At 47.7% G+C, this 26,318-nt stretch overlaps 1 protein-coding gene across 1 annotated transcript in view; it reads left to right on the top strand.

The window, feature by feature from the left end:
• LOC137418539 (calcium-activated chloride channel regulator 1-like) overlaps window positions 1–11,138 on the top strand; it is a 119,915-nt gene extending 108,777 nt beyond the window's left edge. Inside the window, exons 12-14 of the mRNA XM_068104621.2 lie at window positions 8,821–8,988; window positions 9,077–9,286; window positions 10,156–11,138. Of these exons, the coding sequence (XP_067960722.2) occupies window positions 8,821–8,988; window positions 9,077–9,286; window positions 10,156–10,622 (845 nt within the window). The 3' untranslated portion in view covers window positions 10,623–11,138. The remainder of the gene's footprint in view (window positions 1–8,820; window positions 8,989–9,076; window positions 9,287–10,155) is intronic.
• The last annotated feature ends 15,180 nt before the right edge of the window (window positions 11,139–26,318 follow it).

Raw genomic sequence — 26,318 nt, 5'->3', positions numbered from 1 at the left:
TTCCATTACCTGGTAATAGGTCCGCAGAGAATGAAACTTGCAGGCAGCGGATGTGGGTGGCAGTCTTTCAGGAGTGACAAATGCCTTAGCCCTTGCAACCTTTTTGCAGAGAATGTTGTATCTGATCGATGCCAATGAGTCGTTCTGATTTGCTTCAAACAATGCCACCATTGCTCTGCAGCCTGCAGTTTCAATAACATCCTGACTCTGCTGTGGTTTACAGAACACCTTTGAGCTGTCTATCAGTTCCTTTTCTTTCTTGATGATTCTTTGAAACCCTGACTTCTTTCCAATCCCAAAGACACGAGACGTTGCGTCACAGCCAGTTAATGCATGAAGGAACAATATATCTCTGCAGGCTGCATTTCCAAGTATCTGCTGAAGGACTTTGATATTGTAGACATTTGATTTTGCCTTGTCAGAACGGAAATAGAGTTCAATGCAGTTTGTCTCCACCATATAGAAGAGCAGGAGGAGAAGGAGATCTGTATCTTCTCCAATGAGGGTTGTAGATCTGGAAGCCGCATTTGCGACGGCCGCTTTTGCAATCTCAACATCAGCATCTCCCTCTGCTTGGATCACCTCACAGCCTTCCTTGTGCAACACCTCTATAATCAACAGTATCATTGCCTGCTTGTTTGACTCATTCGACAGAAAGTCCTCCTTTTTCCCAACAAATTTTGTTGACTCCGTAATGTTAACCTTGGTGGCATTCTTGTTTCTATTCCGACGTTGATGAGAACAGTCCTTTGTGCTTGGCCCAGCCTCATAACCATCAAACACAACAGTAGCTTTGCCATAGTGTCGTACTGTAAATGAGGCATATTCATCTGCAATGGAACTGTAGGTGAATCCCTCTGTCCACTTTAAGCGGTGAATAAGTGATCCCCCGTCAAGAACATAGTGATCTGTTCCTGGAACTGTCTGGTTGACAGCATTGTCAGATTTGGTTGTAGCATAATTCCTTATTGCCTCCGCCAACTGTGGTTTATCTGGCTGGCGCAGGATGTTTTTTGCCTCAAAAAGAGACATTGGGTATGGGCAGAGTTCATATTTCATCACTTCACCTATCTGGAGATCTCCCGTCTGTGACACCACTAAGAACCTCTGGAATAGTAATGCTGGATCTATTGTGCGGTCCTCAGCAACTTTGACTGCCCTGCTGAATGCAAGTGTCTTGGCTTTAGAACTCCTTTTGTGTGAATAGGAGTAAGCTGGGTGATCATCCATCTTCTTGACAATGTCACTACCTACTTTGAATAGGTCATGAACATTGACATCCTCATTTGCAGTAACCCCTGTGATGATATTGCGCAATGACTTGTCATCAGAAAATGGTGTGAAGCTGTCCAGTTTTTCGGCAACTTTGCCACGATCAGCTTCATCTCGACTCACCCTGGATGTTGTCAACTCCTTATGTTGTTCACTTGTTGAGTAGCTACTCGAGGTCAGTTCTTGCATAGCAAGGTTGTAGGAGGACGATATGGTTGAAGACAGAGTCCAAACTGCTCTCTGGTGCTCTGACATCCCACTTCCTCGAGTCAGCCCCCCTTGGCTTTTCAGTGAGCGCATTAATGTCTGTTCTATCACAAGATCAGAGCCTAGGCCAGCCCAGTATTGGTCACTGCGCCGGATTACATGATAACCAGATTGGAACTTCTGATGAACCTCAGGGTTGTCATCCTCTAACGCAAGCATCTTCTCGAGATAGAGTCGAGCTGACTTCAGGTAATTGGGATGGCCAGCAGCTGCAAATATCGGCAAGCAAGCTGATATGGCTTGGAGATGCATCTCCCAGGACCCCGTCCGATCAGCTGCCACAAGTGCCCTTGCAATTCCCAACATACGCTGGTAGTTGATCCAAAGTGCACTGGTTTTCGAGTCCTTTGCAAGTTTATTCCTTTCCTGATTCAATCTATTGTCAATGAAATGAATGCACTCTGATTGCAACACAGACTCTATAGTGTCACTTTCGACAGTCTCCAGGGAAATGTACAGTCGCTCCAGTTCTGCCACTTGTTCTTGAAACCCAGGGTCAACTTCCACAATCTTGCCAACAACCTGACGTGTAAGACACTGATCCACAAGCAAATGGCCACGAAAAGCACGTTGCACCGCCTTCCCACTCAGCATGTGCACAACAGCATTTTGACCATACACTGTTTCCAGGATCTCTTTCAGTCCACTTCCATCCATCAAACTTCCAATGGCACCCAACAAATTCATTAATGTGTGGAAGCTCCCAAGCAGTAGCACTGCATTATGGATTGGGTTATCAGCAGGAAGAGCATTCACTATCTCAGAGGCCTTCCAAAACAGCGGTTGGTCAAATGTGATGATTGCTGGCATGTTGTGTTTTGATGCAAGTTTTCTCAGGTAATCAAGAGTTGACAAGATGCAGGTTTTGTCACCTGGGTTCATATCAATCATTGGGAGAAACTGTATTGAGGCTTTCCCTGGGTGATCACACTCCTCATGCAGAAAGTGCATCATGCCTTGCCAATTTGGTGCACTCTTTTCGAAGCAAAATGACATCTCCCATAATATGTCAATTGGGCGATCACAAATTGATAACAAAGGGAGGGGCTGAAATTTGAGGTTGCGGTTGACGTGCTCTGCATAGCGGTAATCTATTATATTGATCTTCGCCAGTTCGACGAGCTTCCTGTCAGACATTTTCTTTCTAGATATGATGTGGCTAGATTGACGCCCTGGTGTAATAGCTGCTATCATGCCCATCCCATGAAAGGTACCCTTTCCATCCAACGTTATGATGTTGTGGTCCACATTGTCTCCAGCAAATAACAAGGATGTATCAAGAATGTCGGTGTCACCTCCAAACACATCCGGAGCAAGAGAAGAGGCTGCATTTACTTCAAACCGTTGCACTTCGGAGTAAGATGAGGAAAAGCCAAAGGTTGATAGACTATCTATCAAGAAACGAGACCTATACAAGTGATGCATTTGCACTGCAAGACCAAGCTGCAATGGTGCAATTACAGCCCTTGGACGCACTGCTTGGATGACTGCTTGTCCAATACCAGCAACCTCCCTAGATGTATCTTTCCCGACCAAAAGATGCTGCAGCAAGAATCGCAGGCTAGTTGGGACATACCCCAATGCAGCAGTAAGGCTTAGGTCTGCAGTAGTTGGGTATGTATCCCCATGTGGTGCAACTGTTGTTTTTATGTCACTTTTTATTAGTTTTGCAGCAGTCTGAAGAATTGCACGTTTTTGTGCTTCTTCATCATCTTCTCGTGGTGCATTGTAGTGGTCACGGAGGATCTGGGACATTTTTTCTCTGAATGTCACAATGTCTTTTAAGCCTCTACCCTCTGCCATGAATATAGATTCACCATATCGTTTTTTAAGCTGTTCCTTCATGTATTGGTTCCCATATGCATTGGATTCACTATCGCCCAGGTATTGTTCCATTCTAGCCACGAGGTCTGTAATTGTTAACTGTTCCTCATCATTGTCTTCAAGAAAAGAGCACACCTTATCGAAAGCCTCATTCTGGTCACTGTCCTTAGGCCTTCCCATTTTTCGTCTCTTGTTTGACTCAGTCGGCTTGAACCGTTGTGGAATGTCTCGCATTGTGCGGAAATTAATGTTGCAGGACTTGTGGTACACACAGTCAGCTGCATGGAGATCACCCTCAAAATATTCAATGCGGCCTTGAACAGCAAGGGCCCATTCATCGCTCCTTGTTTTGCAATGAACTGATATAGTTTTAACAAATGCGTCAGTCTTCACGTAGCCAAAACTGGCTGTTTCTGCATGGCCTCGCTTTGGGCCCTCTTCCTTAACTTCAGTGCCGCAGAAAAGGCAATGTGTTTTACTGTCATATGGTCCCAGGGAAATGCGAGCACTCCTCTTGACTGATGGACCTGATTCCGCATGATCCTTCTTGGTTAAAGCAATGTCCTTTTTGTTTATGTGATTCACTCGGCATGATTTGTGAACACTGGTACCAGCTAGAATTCTGATGTCAACACCCCTTTCGGCACTTGCACGGTTGATGCCTTCTGCTCCTTTCTCACGAACTGATACTGTTTCCTCACAGTCCAATCCCCTTTGGCATAAAGGGCAGGTCTCTTTACCATATAAAGAGTTCATTTTCTATCTCTGAAAATACAAAAATGAGATCTTTTAGAAGCATGCAGTCAATTTACATTGGCCATATACATTGAATGCCATCAGAGCATTCTCCGCCCCTGAAACTGAGATATTTATGTAAGATATATATTAGGAGGAAACATACTATGGAATAATCTGCATAGTGGTCATCCCATTGCTTTCTGCATCTGAAATGAATTATATACAAGGGCTCTGTTGCTTAGTCACAAGGTGCACCAGGAAAAGATATGTATAGTCCAGAAGAAAAACATACTGATAGAACCCCCCCCCCCCCCCTTCCCCCAATCAACTGGTCCCATTCCTATTAAATAAATATGCATCCCCACAACTCTAGAACCTGGAAAATAAATACCATCATACACTACAGTTGTAGGAGTACAAAATACATGTAGAATATATGGGGCAATTGTATGCATAGGCCTACCTGTCTTTTTGCTACTGCCTTGGCCTTGGTTGTATTGTACTGTATCTCCTTGGTTGTATTGTATTGTATCTCCAATGTTTACCATACAACGTTGTCCAATTGAGTCCTAATTAGGTGTAATTAACTCATTCATGTGGAGTTGTTACTCAGTCAAGCTGCACAACTACCAGTGAGGAATTAGGTCATTAGCCTACATGCTGGGAGGTCATATTGTTAAAGACATGTGTCAGGTAGCAGATGTAAACATTGTTAAAGACACGAAACAAGTGTTATAAAATGTTGCCTTTGCAGCTGGTCTCAGTGGAACAAATTAATTTATATAAACAAAAAGAAACAAAAATAAAAAACCAAAGACGTTTTCGACGTAGTGAATCGTGCATGGTTTTGTGACATTTTTATCATGTCAAAATTTTTTACTTTCCCATGGTCCATTTATGTCCAACTTTTGATATGTTCCTAAGTAAGTCTTAAAATATAAGGAAATGCAATAAAACTAAAATTTGCAATTTTTTTGGGGTACGGCTGTTCTGGTTGTATATTGACCCGTCTAGGAGGTTCAGCGAGCTTGGTTGTTGGTGTAGACCCGGGCGTTCGTGAGAGGCCAATGGTGAGGTGTGCGACTGGTGCAGAGTGCGTGGAAAGAGGATGTGTGCAAGGATGTCCGACCATGGGGAGTGCGAGCGATATTGGTGAGCAAGGGTGTGCGAGTATGGAATTGGGTAGCGGGTTGTGGAGGGGCGACCCAGGCATCGACACCGACAGGGGTAGTTTTCAGAGGGACGTGGGACGCACGAGAGCCCCCCAGAATAGTGTACTATGGGGGCCCGAATGGTCCGGCCCCGCGCTAACCCCACAAGGAGCGACGCACGGGGTCCGGCCTTCGGGCACCCACAAGGTCCCACTTGCGCCATATGATGGCAAGAGTGATCTGAGGGCGTACCTGGCACAGTTTGAATATGTATGTAGAGGCAACGGTTGGAATCCAGACAAAGGTGGAGTAGGGCATTTATAGCCCACAGGGGCCAGCTATGGGTGGTCCACCTGTAGGGCAAAAAGGGGGCCACCTCTCTGTGGTCCGCAAGCCCACTTTCCTGGGCCATCGTGGCCGGTCCCAGCAGAGGGGCCATGCCCCAAAACGTGGGGTCCATCAGTGTGGTGCTCGGCCACAGAACCGTGGTCCATATGGTGGTGCATGGCTGCAAGACGTGCGGTCCATAAGTGGTGCATCGATCCAGGCAGCTGGCAGCGGGGGCTCGGGCACACAAATGCGGCTCCCGCACGCTCTCCCTCAGTGCCCAGAGAGCACGGTCCATGGGGGGGGGGGGGGGGAAGACAAAGCAGAATCAGCGAGGGCAAGGGCGCAAAGGTACACATCAACACAGGTAATGCAGAGCGAGGTGCGCACGGAGAGCGAAGTGAGAAGCTCGTCGCTAATGAGCTCGTCCCTAACGTACGCCACCCCCCCCCCCCCCCGTCACCGACTCTACCCTTGCCCTTACCCCATATTTACAAAATCTACACATTTACCAATTCGTCACGACTGTCTCGTCTTCCCCATATCTCCCCTAATACCAAATTCGTTACAATCCCTCTAAACCAAATTTGCCATCATCCAATTCCTCATCAATACCTCTTAAGGGGGAAGAGATGGAGCAACCAGCACAATGTCTCACCCACATCATGATGCGTCTCACATTCCCAAAAACATTTGCACAAAAATAAACAAAACAACCATGGCATGGCGTGGAGTACTGTCGTCACCTCAGGTGAGTGGGTGTAGATGGTGCGAGGAGATTTTAAATCCTAACTACTTCCTAAATGACATTAACACACTTTACACTACCCGGGGTCTTTCCCTGCCAAACCATTGGCCGTCTTACGCTATGTGGTTTTAAAAACCAATTCCCATTGACCAAACTGTGGTGCTCATCAATTTGGGGTCTCACTCCCCCGATTCAACTCCCTGTGCCTTTGCACAATTTCGGGGCTGAGTCATGTGGCTCCCCTAACAGGTCTACCTACCTGTGCGCCTCCGCCACTGAAGTTGCCACCCGAGCTTACCTGCTCCTCACTAAACTACCTGGGGAAGGCCCTCCCTGGCGCTTACCCCCTCGGTGCCCTCTCTGGCACTGGGCTACCCGGGTCCTTCCTCTGGATCCTTCCCCATTGAACTCTAACTGGCTCCCAGAGCCTACCTGCGGCCTCACCTGGCCGATGGACTAACAGTGGCGGAGCGCCCAACCAACCATACCTCTAACAGGCCACACGCCCAGCCATTTCCATGTCACTAATGCACCCATCCAAACACCATTCTTCCACACGCACCACAGATGCCAATACCCAACCACAATTTACCTATACCCTCTACCTAACTCTTAAACTACCCTCCCGGGTATTCGTGATGGGGGTCCATCTTCCCCATCCACTACCTTCGCACCAACCATTCCACTCCACGTTTTCCATCATACTCACTCCACACCATCCATTCCATACTCCATTCCAGTCATTTCATTCAACCATTCTCCATATACCTGTTCACTTGCACACCTGTGCTCACACACACCTGGTGGCTCTTGCACCCTCCTTTCCTCCCAGGCTTCTTCATTCATTCAATACAATGCACAATCACCTCACACTTTTCACAATACGCTGCTCCATCACCTCCTTCACACACACGGCACCATTCACGAGCATTGCCTTATTTGCTCAACACAACGATTCTCACACACACGGCATCATATAACTAGCTGGTGCCCTTCTAAAACTCGCGCTTCCCAGTCGCCCCTTATATTATTGCGCTCCCTCGTCATTATTAACCAACGAATCTACCTACGTCCCCTACTACACAGGTATCATGTCGCTACTTAACCCTACCGTTACCTATTGTCATTTCTCTAGATCCCTAATCCATTATCCAAACCCTCCCTCGGCGGGCTTGCACTGCCAAAACCCCATAACTAATGCTCATGTGCCCGGGGGATGTGAGGGGTGGCAGAGTTGCCATCCGACCGCATCGCCAATCAAATCCGCACCTTCGGCCCACGCACCGTCACCCTCCGCTTCGGCAGCCAGCTCTTTCACTGGGAGTTCGTGACGGCGGACGTCCCCATGGCTTTGCTCGGGGCCGATTTTCTGTGCGCCCACGGGCTGCTGGTCGACGTGAAACATAGAGAGGAGCATAGCTTCGTTCACGTGTCACCACACACGGGAAATTGCCAACATATATATATTTTAAAATCACGGCATGGTCAGTCATACACCGCCTGAAATAACAGATGGGAAAATGCCGAGATATATTAAAAATTCGTCGCCACACACGGGAAATTGCCGAGATATATTTTCAATTTGCACAAAAATAACATCAAGTAATCGAATCAATAGGAATGTCCTGTGCCTATAACATCGACGTTATAGGCACAGCTGCATCTAGGCATTGTGTAACATCGACGCGGCTTTTGTTTTAATTTAAACTTTTTGTACTTGTTCAACCTAAATCTTCAACCTAAATTGCTTATAAAAATGTAATATCACAAACACTACAAATAAATTTGTGCAAAATAATTGTTTGTATTATGATTGGTGTAAATCATGACAACACAGCAACTCAGGCACAGTCATTATCCTCAGCTAAAATAAGCCTGTTCTTCAATAACAACGCGCGGTGAGGCGATCGTGGCGAGCCGAGCCAAGCTAGTACTGTATATATTTATATATATATATATATATATATATATATATATATATATATATATATATATATATATATATATATATACTGTCCTGCCCCGCTATTCATGGGTTCTGCGTATTCGTGGGTGATAAAATGCGACCTGTTTCTCTATTCACGGAAGAATGTCTGCGAATTCGTGGTTTTTTTTTCTATTCACGGCCATGTGCCGTGAAATCGCGATTTTCTTTTTTCATATTTGTGGCCATGTTCCATGAATTCTTGGTTTTTCAGGGGCATTGAAACAATGCCTCGGCATACACTCACGGGATTTTCATCGACCTTTGTGGCTTATCGTCGACATTCGCGGGATTTTGCCTCGCCATTCGCAGTTTGGTCCTCTATTCGTGGATTTTCGTGACTCGGGAACCTATCCCCCTTTTCCATCGAAATAATGCCCTGTTATTCGCGGTTCCAATATTCGCGGATTTTCCAGGAACGTATCCCCCATGAATAGCAGGGTCTAAGGGTAGATATATACATATATTGCACTTGAGGTATGAAGTTGATCTTTGACATCTCATTTCAGGTGACGACCTTTTTAGTGGAGATGGTGTATATTCCAGACGTTTTGTTCGGTTCGATATGTCAGGCCGGTACAATCTCAAGGTGACTGCAAAAGGAAATGGAATGACAAGGATTTCATCATCACACAATACCAGGCATCAGAGGACACCACCAATTTTAGACGAAAACGGTAACTTTACAGGTTTAAACATGGTAAATGCTCGCTTGAAATGAACATTGCATAACACAATTGCTGATGGATATTTGTCCTCCCACAGACAAAATACAAGGAACCATGAAACCAATTCCACCCCTTGAACTGTTAGCAGTTGAGAGATTTAGTCGTGTTCATCACGGGGGCGTTTTTCACGTCACCATGCCTGAGAATACAAGCCAGGATGATTCTCTGAAAAGAATCACAGACCTTTCTGTGTTGTCACTCAACAATGACATAATTAATCTCACATGGACATCTCCAGGAGGCAATGGTGATTTTGATCAAGTTTTGTAATATTTATATATAATATTCCACTGATGGGAATTAATTGGGTATTAAAATGGACTTTTCATTTGCTGCACGTCACAAATTGGGTCGGCCTGTTTTTGTTCCTATTTGAAGCCCTGGCTCATGATATATTTATCTATGCTCGACTAATGTCGTATTTATAATTCAAAAGTACACTGTTGGCTTTGCCCTGCATGTGATATTTGTAACAACTCCTCCATGATCCTTAAAACAGACAAAAAGAAGGGTTTTCAACTGCAATGGCAGGTTAAAACTGCCCGTCGAGCGGAAGCAAGTCACTGAAAATGCACACAGCGCATGCGCTAAAGGACCCCGATAGCATTCAGCATTCGCATGTCATTCCAAAAGTCCAGTTTTGCCAAAACAAAATTACACAAACTTCAACATGGGAACCTTGTTGCGCAACTACTTGCTTAGATGTGAGACAAAGCAGTTTGACAGAGGTCGGTTGAACTCTTTTGTGGTGCAACTGATCACTCAGGTGTGAACCCAGGTCTAAATGTTTATGATTCCGTGTACTGTTGAGCCTCGACGTTGTGCACAAGAAAAGTACATGTGTAATAACCTTAGAATACAAATGGAAATTTTACAGAGTGATGTACATTTAATATATAAAATGCACTTTATATCACATGGGGAATTTTTGGGGGGCATTGGGAATGTAAAATAAGTTTACCTACAACAATCTTATGCTGGCTAACTTTGTCGATCTTTAGCTTTGCATTGCTTGGAGTAATATATATATATATATCTTGTGAATATTTGTCAGAAGATTGTGATGACCTTGAAGGTGATCATATTTTGTCTAAAACATTTGTCCCTGTCTTGCAGTGGCATATTACCAGCTGAACATGAACATGGATATCGACCATCTAAAAGCAGGCATTCAAGATCCGAACTTCGCCCCGCCAAATGTCATTAAAGGCGATTTGAACAAACCTTCTCCATCTGGTGAGCTTGAGCAGATCGATGTTGAACTCCCAGTCACCAAGAACAGTTCCCAAATACTATTCATTGCGATCAAACCATATGACGGATCCAACCATGAAACGGAAATGTCAAACATAGTCCAAGTGGCCCGTCCTTCTCCGACTTCATTGTCCATCTCTGCAACTACCACCATGGTGACGCAACTTCCACAGTTGGAAGTTTCAAACATAATTTCTGGACGAGTCCTTGCTGTTATTATTGTTTGTAGCAGTTTAACACTATGCGTATGTTTATGTTGTATATTTGGTGCAGCATTGAGGAGGAGGTGGAGGAGGAGGGATAGAAGTGAAGAGAGTCGTCTGATATGACGTACGTTGTGGAGCAGATATGATATGAAAAGAGATGGGTCTTGGGGAGAGGGTGTGGTGGGAGAAGAGAGAAAAGAGGTTTGTTAGAGTAATAAAGGGAATATAGGAGAGGGTTATTTATGGGACAGGTGAAGAGGGAGGGAGGAACATTAAAAACATGAAATATATTATAAACAGGCACATAGGTAGGCCTTTTATGTCACTTCAGTGTTTGGCAGAAAATTTAATGAAGACAAACATTGCAATATATATTATATTGTAGCGGCTACCGCTGGGTATACACAATCGCCTTGCACCTACCGAGGATGCGGAGCGATCACCATGCCGGGCTCGCCCAGGACGCCCGGGCACGCCCGGTCTCGCCTTTCCAGGGCTCGCCCAGGACGCCCGGGCATGCCCGCTCTCGACTTGCCAGGCCTCGTCCAGGACTTTGTGTATATATATTGCTGCCCGATAAACGGGCTTTTCAGAGTACCCGAGTTGATTTGAGACAATAAAGAAACTCGGACGAATTCCAGCTTTTTGTCGCGTCAATTCTTCCGATTTACGTTGGAGCCCAGCTCCTACAATATGATGATTGCTGTATTAACCAACAAAAATGGGTTGAAAATTACATTGCATATTGTTGAGCTATTTTTGGTGAGAGATGGAGAAAAGTCAATGATACCAGGGGCAGATGTGCCGAGAACGAGGACTTAGGACTTGGGACTCAAAGACTCAGAAGAAGGGAGCAACGGATATATTTATTGGAACTCGAGTACTCAAGCTTGAGGACAGCAAAGTTGCATTGAAACTCACAAGGAATGACCAACAGTACAACAAGATGCTCTGAAATAATTCAATTAACATTGCTTTATATAAAGGAAAGTCAGGGGTGGAGTTAGCTCACAAGACACAGAGACAGAATGGGCTCATTGGGTCCCCCACCATAGTCCCATCCTGTTGTTCAGTTAATTAAAGGAAGTTCATCCAAGGCCAGTCATGGGTTAGCTTCTGATAAGGAGATGGTCAGCATTATGTGACAACATGTTTACAACTTTCTGTATAGCAGCTGGCTTGGGAAAGTACAAAGGGGAGTGGTCACTCGTAAAACTGTCAACTTGCAAGATAATGGCAAAAACAGGAAAAAGGCAAAGAGAGATAAGAGTTGCCTCCAAGGCATGGAAAAGGGGAACTAGAGATTGCGCCCACGCAGGCCAGAGCACAAAGGCAGAGAACTCCTTATTAGGATATTACACATCCTCAATGCAGTAGAAAGAACTCAGTATCATAAAAGAGTACAGTAGCAAGTCAAAACAAAACATATAATTGGTTATACTTGGTAATTGGTAAAGCAGCAAGGATATACAAAGGGGGGGGGGGCATTACAGCTCCCTACATACCGCCCTTTTGGATCTAAGATACAAAGTTATCTACGAGCCAATCAAAGGCCTTTATTTCAAACAAAAACAGGAAAATCATTCAACATATCACGCGAAGGCAGCCCCGTAAGAATGTCCCGTACCAAAGCACCACACAAACTCAGTAGGATGATCCGCGGGTGTGTGGGTGCAAGTGGGTGTAAGTGGATGTATGATGTAAGTCGGGTGTAGATGGGTGTATGAGGTGAGACCGTAGAGACATGAAGATCGAATAGCGCGCCAAATCCACAACGAAGACCTCTGGTTCCACCGGGGTCCACACCCAGGAAGATCTCCGACCCACCCTTGGTCCACAGAGGTGCAGCCGGACTCCTCCCCAACTGGAGCTCGCCCAGGCTTCCCCAAGTGAAATCCTTGTCGATCTTCAGCGCTCAATCGATATTCATGTTCATGAGGTCTCTTACGTGCTGGTGATCTGGGGAAGACACAACATCGTCAGTATCAGGTGGCTCAAACCTATGGCCATGAAATAAAGCATAACGATCCAACGGTGGGAGAGAAACTTCCTTTGGGTCAAAGTCGAGATCGTCCGAGGCGATGCTGCTTGCTTCGCTGTTATTCAAGGGCGAATCTCCAAAACAATCAGACTCGGAACTCAGAGTATTTTCACGATCGAGTTCCTCTCCATCCGGGCTTGGGTTCACAGCTGGGTCCAAATCCCGAACTGGGTCAGTGGCGTTTGACTCACTGTGGGCTTGTGAGACATAAAGGTGAGCTCGTGAAACATGGAGAGGCAGAGCCTGCATTGAAACATAAACATCAGCCGGGGACCCTCGCAAGTGGCCCACATCATCATTGGTAACATCATCAGTAACATTATTTTCAGGTGGCGTAGGCCTGCGGAGTGGACGGCCCATAGTCATAGCCACGGCATGGCATATCGTGAAGAAACGAGAGGAATCCTTCAGGAAATCGTCGATTTCTTCTTCCGACGTGTCGGGGCCCAGTTTAAACGGCCTTCTGGTAGCCTGAAATGCTTCGAGGTCCGCATAAGTGTACTCGACATCATTATCGGTAATATCAGCAATGGAAGAACAATCTTCGGAAGCGAAGATCTCATTGTCGCGGCCCAGGGACTCGTTCAGGTCGTCGTTCCAGGATCCGCGACTGGCAGTTGAGTTGACAGCTGGTGTGTCATCCGGACCCGCGATCCGCTGGTCGATCATCACCATGGCCTTTTCCGGTGTCGTCTTCAGTGTCCATCCTGTGGAAAACTTCCTCACACACGCAAGGACTAAAGCCTTGATTATCACACAACTAACCACGATTCCAAGGACTATTGCCAAAGCGGTTAGTACCCACTTTACAATTGTGCCTGTCCACCCTTTGAACCAGTCGGTAAGCCACTGGTGGGAGGCTTCCCGATCCAAGCGATCCCTTGTCAATGAGTGAGCGCTTTCCCTTAACGTTATAATAGCAGCACTGACACCCTGTGAGGGGTCAGGAATAAAAGTGCAACATTTACCCTCAATTATCCCACATACCCCTCCTCGTTCTGCCAATAGCATATCTAATGCAACCCTATTTTGCATAACCATTGTACGCAGATGGACAACTGTGTCCAACATTTCGTCGTGTGCTGTAGCGGTGGCGTTGGCCACAGTTTCTAAGATTAACGCAATTTTGTCAATGCGGTAACTGTTCATGACCGTCCCAGCCCATGGGAAGAAGAAGCTAACGGCTTTCTCCCAATCAGCGCCGTGTAAAGTAGTGGTGTCGTCGTCGTGCCAATAGGTGCTTCGTTGTGTCCTTATGAGTGCGGTGGTATTATGCAAGTGCTGTCGCATTTCCATCTCTGGGAAAACTGATCCTAAATAGCAAATTCCTCCCCAATTATCAGGTAAATACGGGTAAGCTTTATTCCCGCATACAAACATGGTCCCGTGCGGGGCCACTAAATGGGTGGTCATGCAAGTGAGAAGACCTGGGATAGTGTTTGTCCCGTTTTCCCCTTTCCATGCCAACTGGAGGTGTGTGAGGTTATGCAAGGGCGAGCTTGTAACGTTCACTAGGAGCGTGTGTTTCCCTTTTCTCGGGTCCGCGGGAAGGGTATCTCTACACACGGATTTGCCTACCATTACTTGGCCCTTTCCTTCTAAGCAGAGGGCCCCCCATGCCGGCTTGACCCAAACCGGCGCCGGACGTTCCTCAAAGTGTCGGGACAGGATGGGAGGGGAGTACTGGAAAACTCGTTTACACGCGGTTTCATCAGAACCTTGGCTTGTCAGAGTTGTACTAATGCATTTGGTATCTAGTGGCTTCGAGCACAAATCATTGAGTGATAGGGGTAACACTACCATTGGTATGCCTGCTGTGCTGGTGCGGGGAAGGTGCATACACATCCAGCACTGTGTCCTATTCTGTACTGTGGCCATATGCCGTGCGACCTTCCAGTATGTGTTCTCCTCTGGCTTCCTTCTTACTTCCTGGGCAGGAGGGGGTTTAATGACGTAGGCGGCACAACTAGGCCGGAATTGGTGTTGGGTCTCTCCCCTCTTTTTGTTCCTTCTAATCAGCGTGCGCGGGGGCCATATTCCACATTCAAGTATTATCGTGGTGTGTGGGCCGACGAGGGCATGCGACAGTAGGAGAGTAGTATTGTCGATGCCCGTGCCCCATTGATATCCTGCGGCGGCGTGACTATTCACGGTCCCAGTAAACCTTCCATTTTCCACCTGTCTAACTTTAGTTAAGACTATGCGTGGGGTTGTCATGCGTGCCTGTGGTGTCCCATTATGTACCACCATGGCTTCCATCCATCTTACAGATAACCACTTGAAATGTGTCTCCAACTCACAGCAATGTACTACTATCCCCTGTCCCCGGGGAGCCGTTATGTATTTGACGGAGTAAAGTTTAAATAACGTGTAGTTGTCGTGTCCTGGGTATTTGGGGAGATCCTCTCTCAGTGGGTTAAACTGCAGAAGCCTATCCTTGGCGGGGTTTGTTAGGCAGCTGCCCAGAATTCCCATCATCATGACCGTCATCGCCGCCCTTAGGAGACTGTGGTGCCCTAGACGGTGCATTGTCTTCAGCGGTGTGAGGTGTGGTGTCTGCAGCAATGTGAGGTGCGGTGTCTTGTGTGGCTTGTGGTGCGGGGATGGACAACTTACAATGGGTGGCGTGGATCCACGAAGGTTTACCCTCGCAGAAGACTGCCGTCGGTGTGACCAGTAGCACCTGGAATGGTCCCTTCCACCGTGGCTCCAAAGCAGCCTTGTGGGTGAAGTGCTTCACGAGCACCCAGTCGCCGGCCTGAAAGTTGTGGATGGCGTGGCCTATTGGTTCAGGCAGCGCCTCTCGTACTCGAGCATGGATGCTGCGTGCCACATTCGACAAGCCTATGCAAAATCTCAAAAGCATGTCATCCATTACTGGCAAAGCAAGGGTGGACATGTCTGTTGGTGCTGAAACGGGCAAGCTCATAGGTCGTCCCATTAATATTTCGTGGGGGGAAAGGCCCGTAGTGCGACCCGGGGTGGAACGAATGCTCATCAATGCAAGCGGAAGAGCCTCTGGCCACCTCAAGCCTGTGTCTGCGCAAAGTTTCGCTAGTTTATTCTTTAAAGTCTTGTTCGTTCGTTCCACAAGTCCTGAGGACTGTGGGTGGTAGACGCAATGGAAGGATTGTTTAACGCCCAACGCCTTCAGGATGCCCTTAACCACCTGCGCCGTGAAATGGCCTCCTTGATCTGACGAAATTATCTGGGGAATGCCAAATCTGCACATAAAATCCCGCACGAGGCGCTTCACTACTGTCGGAGCATCGGATTTGACGCATGGGTATGCTTCGACCCATTTGGTGAACGTATCTACGATTACCAACACATAGCGAAACGACATGCTTGGTTCCAATTCTGTAAAATCGAACTCAATAGTTGCGAACGGCCCACTAGGCGGGGGTCGTCCCCCATCATGTGCATGTCTCGGTGGCGCCCCTCTATTGTGTTGCTGGCAGACCACACACGATCGGCACACTTCGGATACAATCCGTGACAGTCCTGGCGCTGCCCAAGTGTAGTCTATCTGTCCCATCACCCCCCTCTGGCACACATGACCATTCTGATGAGCCATGCGTGCCAGCCAGGGCAGTAAAGCCTGGGGTGCTATAGGTTTTTCATCAAGGGTCCACATTTCCCCTGGCCCAGGGCGTATCGCTCCTCGTTTGAGCCAGACCTCGTGTTCGGCCGTCGGTGCAGCATTTTGCAAATTTATGATATCGTCCTTAGTTGGTGTGGCGGGTGGTCCCGCAGTCGGTATGTCAGCAATCTGTGCGGCTGTCTTCTGTGCTCGTGTCACCATCGGCATGTTGCGTTCTATCTGTTGGTTGGCGGCCTTTCCTGCCGCCTCGTCCGCCCTTGCGTTGCCCCGGGCAACGTCAGTGTCCGCCCTTTGGTGGCCACGACACTTAATTACCGCGATAGCGCGGGGAAGTAAAATGCTTCGGAGGAGCCCTTCTACCAGCGCGCCGTTCTTTATCACTGAACCGGCAGATGTGAGAAAACCTCTCATCTTCCAGATGGCTCCTTTATCGTGGACTACGCCGTGAGCGTAGGCCGAATCTGTGTAAATGTTGACGGCAAGGCCTTCCGCCAAGCTGCACGCTCTGGTCAAGGCGCACAGCTCCGCCTGCTGTGCGGAAAATGTAGGTGGAAGACGCCCGCTTTCTACCGTTTCGCTATCCGAGCACACGGCGTACCCGGACAACAGAGACCCGTCCCATGCGCGCCTAGCTGATCCATCGACATAATATGTACAGTCGGGATATTCTAAGGGATTGTCCCTTAGATCCGATCGCACCGTGGAGACTAGCTGCACAACGTCGGTGCACACATGAGGTTCGCCCTCCTCAGGAGTGGGCATCAGTGAGGCTGGGTTGAGCGTCGTGCAACGTTCGATCGTGATGTTGGCTGCAGTGATCAGTGCGGATTCGTATTGCATTAATCTAGTGTTAGACAAATGCTGTGTGCTTCGCTGTGACAACAGCGAAGTAACGCAATGTGGTACCCGTAGCGTTACTGGGTGTCCCATAACAATGTCCGCTGTTCTTTCTACTGCGTACCTGGCCGCTGCCACGGCTTGCAAGCACACTGGAAACCCTTGTTCGACCGGGTCTAACTTTTTACTAAAGTAGGCTACCGGCCGCTCCTTATCCCCATGGGTCTGTGTCAAAACTGACTGGGCGAAACCTCCCACGGCGTGAGTGTAAAGGGTAAATGGTTTCGCATAATCCGGGAGTCCTAATGACGGTGCCGTAACCAGCGCCTGTTTCAGCCCGTCAAAACATCGCCTCAATTCATCCGTCCATATCAATAGGTCCGGGGCATTTGATTTGGTCGCCTCGTACAGTGGTTTAGCCAGCAGCGCAAAATCAAGTATCCAAGTGCGGCAGTATCCCGTCATACCTAGGAAGCGCAGCATTTGTCGTTGCCAGCGAGGGCGAGGCAGCCCCATGATAGCGGTCACCCGTCCAGCATCCAATTCTCGTTTTCCATGCGAAATGGCGTGTCCCAAGTAAGTTACAACCTGCCGCACAAACTGAAGTTTTGGTCTGCCTACTTTGTGGCCTTTGGCCGCCAAGGCCTTTAATAGGGCCAAAGAATCCATTTCGCACGCCTCCTTTGAAGGGGAGCAAATCAACAAATCGTCAACGTATTGCAGCAACACTGACCCTCCCTTCAATTCCACATCCGCCAGGTCGCGGTGCAGCGCCCGGGAAAACAGTGTGGGGCTATCTGAAAACCCCTGAGGTAGTACTGTCCAAGTATACTGGCGCCCCCTATGGGTGAAAGCGAATAAGTATTGTGACTCAGGCGCGATGGGCACAGAGAAAAACGCAGAACAAAGGTCGATGACCGTGAAGTATGTTGCGTCCGGTGGAATTGACATCATGAGGGTTTCTCCGTTTGGAACTAGTGGGTGTATGCCCTGTATCACCTTGTTCACCTCCCTTAAATCCTGTACAAACCTCCATTTGTCCTTTGACGGCTTTTTAACTGGCAAAATTGGTGTATTACATGGGCTGTTAGTTTCCACGATAATCTTCTGTTCCACTAGGGATTGAATCACTGGTGCTATGCCTACGTCGGCCTCAGGTCGTAGCTTATACTGTTTTACATTTGGCAAGCGCATCCCCGGCTGCACTGCTATCACTAGAGGTTCGGCGTCTCGCATCCGTCCAACCTCACCGTCGCTTTTGGGCCATAAATTGTCTGGCACCTCCGCTAGGAGGTAATCTGACTCACCCGGGTCCGTCAGCACTGCCCTCATGGCATAGGTGCCCTTAGGAGGCAACTCTGTTGCTTCGAACGTTCCATCCCTCCGTTGTGTCTTGAAGTCAATTGAGAACCCTTCGCCATTTTGGAGCCGTTTCAAAGTCCAACGGCCCTTCTTACTCCGATAACCTTGTAGGGGAACTTCACGTAACCTCCCTACCATCCAACCTACACTTTCCGGCGGCCACCCCTTGGCAGTAGTGAGGGTAACATGGGCGGCCGCTCCTTCGGGGTATCGGGTCAATGCACGCTGACTCGAGGTTAGGACTGCCTCGATTCCTATTCCCTCGCGGCCGATCCACATCCGTGACAAGTGTAGAGGCGTGCGCTCGCCCAGCTTTTCCTTAACCTTTTCTCGATAATTCTCGTCGTCGCCCGTTGCATCATAGTACGCAGTGCAATGGGGTGGACTATCCTTTAAGGTTTTTATCGAAATTTCGTGCAGTTGTAGCCAATCTCGCAGAACTGCGTTGTCCAAACACACATTATCTATGATATGCGTCCAGGTAGCCAGAGCCCCTTCATCCATGCGCCACCAATACACGGTAGGGCCGGGCCGAGACAATGCCGTCATTACCAAGTCGCGTTTAGATTTCGCGACGTCTACGAAAACTCCCTCCTCGGTACATGAGATCTGACAGCCCAACCGGCACAATAAATCCCGTCCCAGCAAATTCGTCGGGGCGGTAGTGGTCATCAAAAATGCATGTTTAGCCTCCAGCGGGCCGCATGTTACTCGCACTTCCTCCGAAATAGGAAGCGCTTGGGGTAAACCCGAAACACCCAGTATTTGAACGTTCCTGGCCGTAGGGCGCAAAGAGGGCAATTGCCCCTTGTTAATTGTGCTGCGAGTCGCGCCCGTATCTACGAGAAATTCTAATTGTCTTCCCTCCACGTCCAACATCATGGTTGGTTCCTCTGCCGGTGTCATGGTCAAGAGAGGACACTCCTTGGGCGACTCGCCAGCGTCCCGTCAATAGGCCCCTCTATTGTATTGGGGCTGAAACCCCTTACGAGCCTTTGGGCAATCACGTATCCAGTGTCCCATCTGCTTGCAATAATGGCACGGTTCCTGCGGAACCGGTGGTGCGGAGGGCATAGGTCGTCCCTCTACAGCGCCCCTTCCGCCCTGCCGGCGTTCTGGCGGCCCCCAATGTGACTGGTTCACTGGTTGCCACTGCGGCGGACCCCGAGGCGGGGCCCAGTTCCCCCTTGGTCCGTTCTGCATCCCACTATTGGGGGGTGGTCCGGGGTTTTGGAGAAGGGGTCTTGGTGGATACCAATTTTGGGGAGGGGGCCCTTGCACAGTCCAAGTTTGAGGGTTTTGAGGAGGAGGGGGAAGAGGGGGTGGTATTGTCCATTGTTGTTTCACCTCGTTCATATTAATTAGTCCAAAATCTTCCTCAGTACAACCGTCGCAGTTCTCATTTTCGTTGTGGATCCACTCTCCGTTGGGGAATTGGCCCTTATAGAAAAGAGGATAACAACTCCTCCTATGTTCCTCTGGACCTCGAACAGGTCCCCACTTCTGGCACTGTTCGTGTATGTAGTTCTGACTCTGATCCCCCTTTTTATTCTGATTAAATTGAGCCCGTTTCTCTTGGACAAACATTTGCAATATTTCCTCCTTAATATCCTTCTTCTCCTCTAGGGAGGAGCCCGGGCATTGTTCCAGTTTGTCGCATAATTCGTTGGTTGTCATTCCCTTCCAGCCGAAGAGGACGGTCTGTACCTGTTTCTTTAACACCGGCCGAAGCCCCTCGATTAGATATTGATTTACCAATGGTTGGGGTAGCCCTCCCAGCTGCATCGGACCCAGTCCTCCCCAGCGCGCAATGGCCTTTTCCAACCTTTCTCGGTACTCTCCAATTGGTTCTCCTGCCTTTTGTTTTATGGCCCCAATTTTTCCCCAATCCGGACCTCCTGCTGGCAACAGCGCATGCTCGATGGCACCCAGCAGCCGGAGCTTCAGTGCGTCCCATTGTACTAGTGTTATCCGGGGGATTGCACCCACCGCCCTTGGGTCATCGTGCGGCCAGTGTGCTCTTTGTCTAGCCCTTTCCCATACTTTGGGTGGGAGCACGGATACTCCCATATGAGTTATGTCTCTATAGTCGCACTCGCCAGCCATAAACCAATTCGACATGGTCGGCACTATCTGCCGCGGATCCTCAATAAGCAAATGTTGAATCCTTTCCCGCATTACAGTTAAAGAGGATTCTTTCCATGGTACTCTTTCCCGAACCCCATGACCTGCTGCGTCAACCCCGATAACTTGTACAGGGCACAATGTTTTCTTTTCCTCTATTTCCTGACATTCCGATGGGGTAGTTTGTGAGGTCCTTTTCCCCTTTCCACCTACCAGTGAGGGGTATAACCCATCCGGTCCTATCGGTGGCGGGAACCCTGCGATGTCGGTCCCGTCATCTATTCCGTTAGCCCCGAGTTGTGCAAACGGCCTTCCCTGGCTCGGGTGGTTCTGGGGTATCTGGGGCGCGATGGTAGCGGGGTTATAGGGAGGTGGTAGCGGGGGCGCAGAAAGGATAGGTGGTGCCTGAAACCCCGGGACAGAGCTTAGGACTGGGGCTGGGGAGGGTAGATTGGTCACTGCCTCCCCTCTCGCGGGGTCTGGGTTTTCAACGAGCGGCATCAGTCGCGCGTTGGCCTGCCTCTCTATTTCCTTAAGCGCTTCATCCTGCTCTTTATTCGCCTGTTTCCTCAGACCCTTGAGTTTTGTTACCTCACCGGCCAAGCTGGCCTGTTTCGACTTTGCGTGTCGCTTCATCGCTTCTTCCTTCCACCAGCCAAAGACTTTCCAATAGTCAGGCGGAAAGTGTTTCGTGGCCTGTTCGAACTTCTCTAATGTCTCATACAATACGTCCAATTTTTCCAGCGCAAAAGACCCTCCTTCGGGCCACGGTTCTCCTAAATCCTTCGTCAATGCAACCCATGACTTCCCTGGTCTCACAGCAGCATAGCCATACCTCTTAAACATAAAAAATGCTGGGGTATGTCTAAGCGGTTCACCTGCCTTTACTGTCTTATTACCCATACTGTTACCCATCCTAGGAAAATTTAGTTTACCGACGTAGCCTTGTACTCGTGAGGATCGCCCGCCTCGCGTTTACAGCCGTCTACCTAACTCTGAGAGGCTCGCAGTCTTGTACTCGTGAGGTTCGCCCGCCTCGCGTGGTACGGCCGCGCTACCTACTCTCCTGAGAGGCTCGCCCGCCTACACAGCCGTCTATCCTACCCTTACTGCACTTTCCTGGCGTCCTCCGCCCGTATAATAGTTCTGATCTTACTTAAAATTCCAACGTCTCCCGGGTAGGCCTCGGTTCGGGACGCCGCCCTTATCCTTACCCTCACAACCCAGAGATCTATTACCCCTTAACCTCAGGCGCCCAACGTGGGGCACTTCTCCTTACGTAACGTTACCCTAACGAGTCCATAAACAATCAGTTGCTCCAGGACCCAAGCGGTCCGTAATTAAATTTAGGTTCGTGGAACAGGTATGAGCAGGGAACGGAACGTACGGCGACCGAGCAAGAGAGAGTGGGTTACAATTTGGACTGACCCCCGGGCTAAAAAGGAAAAAACAAAAGAAAACCACAGCTCACCTGACCCGGATCAATTGCCAGCTGGTCTCTCACCACTCCCTTGCCTGGGACCGCGTCCCGGACTGCCCAGACTGATCCCACCGCTGCCACCAGTTGCCGAGAACGAGGACTTAGGACTTGGGACTCAAAGACTCAGAAGAAGGGAGCAACGGATATATTTATTGGAACTCGAGTACTCAAGCTTGAGGACAGCAAAGTTGCATTGAAACTCACAAGGAATGACCAACAGTACAACAAGATGCTCTGAAATAATTCAATTAACATTGCTTTATATAAAGGAAAGTCAGGGGTGGAGTTAGCTCACAAGACACAGAGACAGAATGGGCTCATTGGGTCCCCCACCATAGTCCCATCCTGTTGTTCAGTTAATTAAAGGAAGTTCATCCAAGGCCAGTCATGGGTTAGCTTCTGATAAGGAGATGGTCAGCATTATGTGACAACATGTTTACAACTTTCTGTATAGCAGCTGGCTTGGGAAAGTACAAAGGGGAGTGGTCACTCGTAAAACTGTCAACTTGCAAGATAATGGCAAAAACAGGAAAAAGGCAAAGAGAGATAAGAGTTGCCTCCAAGGCATGGAAAAGGGGAACTAGAGATTGCGCCCACGCAGGCCAGAGCACAAAGGCAGAGAACTCCTTATTAGGATATTACACATCCTCAATGCAGTAGAAAGAACTCAGTATCATAAAAGAGTACAGTAGCAAGTCAAAACAAAACATATAATTGGTTATACTTGGTAATTGGTAAAGCAGCAAGGATATACAAAGGGGGGGGGGGGCATTACAGCTCCCTACAGATGTACAGTAACAGGAACATTATCGGATACCATTGGGAGCGGCAGGGGCCGGGGCACTTTAACTTGGAGGTAACCATCCCAACTTAGAAGTACATTCCAATGCACACCCAGAGTACAACCACCACCTCAACAACCAGCAGTAATCTCAGAGTGCATAAATTACAGAGAAGGTATGTAAATTGATGAAGTATTTTTCGATTCTATCAGGTTTTCATATATCGAGATACTGTACGTACTATTATAATACAGCAAACCACTGGGACATGTAATACACTCTCCCTCCGGGAGCGGCGCTACACGAAACATATGTGCAATTCCCTTGGCGTCATTCCGTCTGCTGATTGGCGCCTCCGCGCTAAGTCCCGCCCTCGCCAGATCTCCATCTTCTTTATCTCGTCGCTTCGCCACGTCATTGGGTAAGCCGTGTCATGTGATTTTTTTTCAGGCGCCATTTTGTTAGCCATTCAATTAGTCTGGGTATTACACAGAGTTCTATAAATAAACAAGAGTGAGCAGTTCCTCTACCGCTAACGTTACGATCGTGTGCGCACAAGAGGGCACGTCCGCCATTACCAAAGAGGGCAAAAATTGCTCTGATAACCCGGATGTACATGCATTGGCGTACGAGTTTGAATGTTTGAAATGTTTGAATGGATATTCCCAACAACAAGACTAAACCTACCTCGTACATAATCATCCTTTAAGAAGTGCTCACTGCAGACTCTGTGATTGACAGTTGGTGTGAAGCTACTTCGACTAACGTTGGTCTTCCACTTCTGCAATAGGATTGGATCTTCAAGGGGGAATCTGAAAATAAAACGACAAATGATATTTACCATAAGGAATACAAAGAGTGCATGGCCTCACCGTCACTTTTCGGCAACAAACAATAAAATTGTAAATATTTAAAAAAAATAGTAAAAAAAAAAATAGTGAGGCCTAATACATAAATATTTATTACATTTTAGACAGACTATTTGTAAATACAATATCTGATCTAGGCCTAAGGCTTAATCTCCTTCAATTAAACTTCACTTCATGCCTAGTCGGCCTAGGCCTATAGAGTTATAGTCTAGTCACAATTGAAGGCATCAAAGTTTAGACATCTTGCTTAATAAGCTGTCGGTAGTGTAGTCTCGGTTCCAGGGCCTACGTATCAATCTTGGCCCTAAAAACATATGATATGTCATGGTAGTAGTACTATCACTACTTACTAGTACTAGTAACATCAGGCCGAGCTAGGGGCGAGGCATAGCCATAGGGCCTAGCCCTATCCCAGTTTATTTTTTCCCACTAGATTTTCATGCTGTTGAAAAACTTCACCCAAACCTCACAATTATGCCGACACGATCCCCTCGCTCTCCTTCCACTGTAGGCCTTGCTTCCGTGGTACATTTGGCACAAGTGTGAGAGTGTAAGTGCTTAATCATGTAATAATAGCCTTATATTTGGTCTAGGGCTGGGCCTATAATATTTTGTAATCTCTACCAATCTACCTCCAGGCGTGCTATGATAGATGAATTAGATTTCTTGCATGCATGGACTGAAGTTGGGGACATAAAAGTAAGTTTAGTGAAAGTCTTAGCTAAACTAACATGAATTCAGTTGTGTCATGACCTGCATTCATTCATTCATTCATTCATTCATTCTGCATTCATTCTAGCATTCATTCATGCATTCCCTGCATTCATTCATGCATTCATTCTTGCATTCATTCATGCATTCATTCATTCTCTGCATTCATTCTCTGCATTCATTCATTCATTCATTCTCTGCATTCATTCATTCTCTGCATTCATTCATTCATTCTCTGCATTCATTCATTCATGCATTCATTCATGCATTCTTGCATTCATTCATGCATTCACCCCTGCATTCAATCATATTCATAATCATTGCCGCTCTTCATGTTCTTGCTGACGAGAAATTTATGATTTTACGCTTGCTCAGAGTAAAGTCTGTCACTTTTCGAGGAAATAACTTTGACAAAAACATTGTGAAAGGTTTATTTATGTCATCAAGCAATCAAACTACCTGCCGAGTATCAGACTGACGTAGTGACGTGACTGGAATAGGCTTAAGCTTATGCATCATGACGTGCATTTGATTTACATTGCGCTGCCGACTATGTGCTGAAAAGTCACGAAACGAGGTCAATTTTCACTAAAAAAAATATTCGAAATACTTGTGGTAAGAAATATTTATCCCCACTTTTCTTCTGTTGTAGCAACGCCAAACGGCACAGGAATGTGGCATTTTGGCAGCAATATTCTTGCAGTTTTAGTACATCACACGCGGTAAAACGTCACTAAAACTGAACCGTTGCGGTGTTTTCAATGACGTAAACAGCCCTCTGGTAATGGCGGCTGACTCTTCCAAACGGCACAGGGTCACGTGATAGGTGCGCACTCTTGTTTATTTATAGAACTCTGTGGGGTATTACTCGGAAGCAAATCAATGACTATGAAGTATATGGTGAAAAAAATTGAAGTGAATAGAAAATTCATGAACCGCCACTGCTTGTGCACTCACAATGTGCACTGCAGGAGTATGATTATGATACCGAACCGGGGGGGAGGGAGGAGGAGGCGTGGAGGGGGGGGGGGTAGGCAGGTGTGTGGGGGTGGGGGGGAGGAGGCAGGGGAGGGTAGGGGAGGAGGGTAGTGGAAGGGGGTTCATCACCTTTTCGTTGAATATATATAATATATTCATCACCTTTTCGTTGAATATAAAAAAGGCTGAGGCAATATTGAGCGATATATATATATATTTTTGTAAACCAAAAAAACAACTTTTTTATTTCAGATTTTTTTTTTTGTTGTTTGGCCAAAAACACTCCCAGGCACTCACTGATGAACCTCTGAAAGTTTGACGACGATCCGTTCAGCCATCTCTGAGAAAAATGGTGACACAGACAGACACACAGACAGACACACAGACAGACACCTGTGGTAAATTCAATTGATTGGACATGACTTGGAAAGGCACACACCTGTCTATATAAGGTCTCACAGCTGACTATGCATATCAGAGCAAAAACCAAGCCATGAGGTCGAAGGAACTGCCTGCAGAGGTCAGAGACAGGATTGTGTCGAGGCACAGATTTGGGGAACCCGACAAAAAAACAACCATCATTGCATCAGAAGCACAACCATCACTGCAACACTCCACCGATCCGAGCTTTATGGCAGAGTGGCCAGGCGGAAGCCTCTCCTCAGTGAAAGACACCTGAAAGCCCACAGAATCTTGTTTCTCACAGTCTGAGAGTCCTTTAGGTGCTTTTTGGAAACTCCAAGCGGGCTTTCATGTGTGTGTGGGGGGGGGGGGGGGGGGGGACGTGTGCGTGTTTGTGTGTGTGTGTGTGGGTGGGGGTGGACGTGTGTGTGTTTTGGGATGTGTGTGTGTTTGTGTGTGTGGGTGGGGGGGGGGGGGATGTGTGTGTGTGTGTGTGTGTGTGTGTGTGTGTGTGAGTGTGTGTGTGTGTGTGTGTGTGTGTGTGAGTGTGTGTGTGTGTGTGTGTGTGTGTGTGTGTGTGTGTGTGTGTGTGTGTGTGTGTGAGAGAGAGAAAATAATAATGTGAAAGC

This window comes from Myxine glutinosa, chromosome 9 (genome assembly GCF_964187855.1).
Source record: "Myxine glutinosa chromosome 9, kmMyxGlut1.1, whole genome shotgun sequence".
NCBI lineage: Eukaryota > Metazoa > Chordata > Myxini > Myxiniformes > Myxinidae > Myxine > Myxine glutinosa.
The sequence above is the reverse complement of the archived record's forward strand: the minus strand, read 5'-3'. Positions and strand labels throughout refer to the sequence as shown.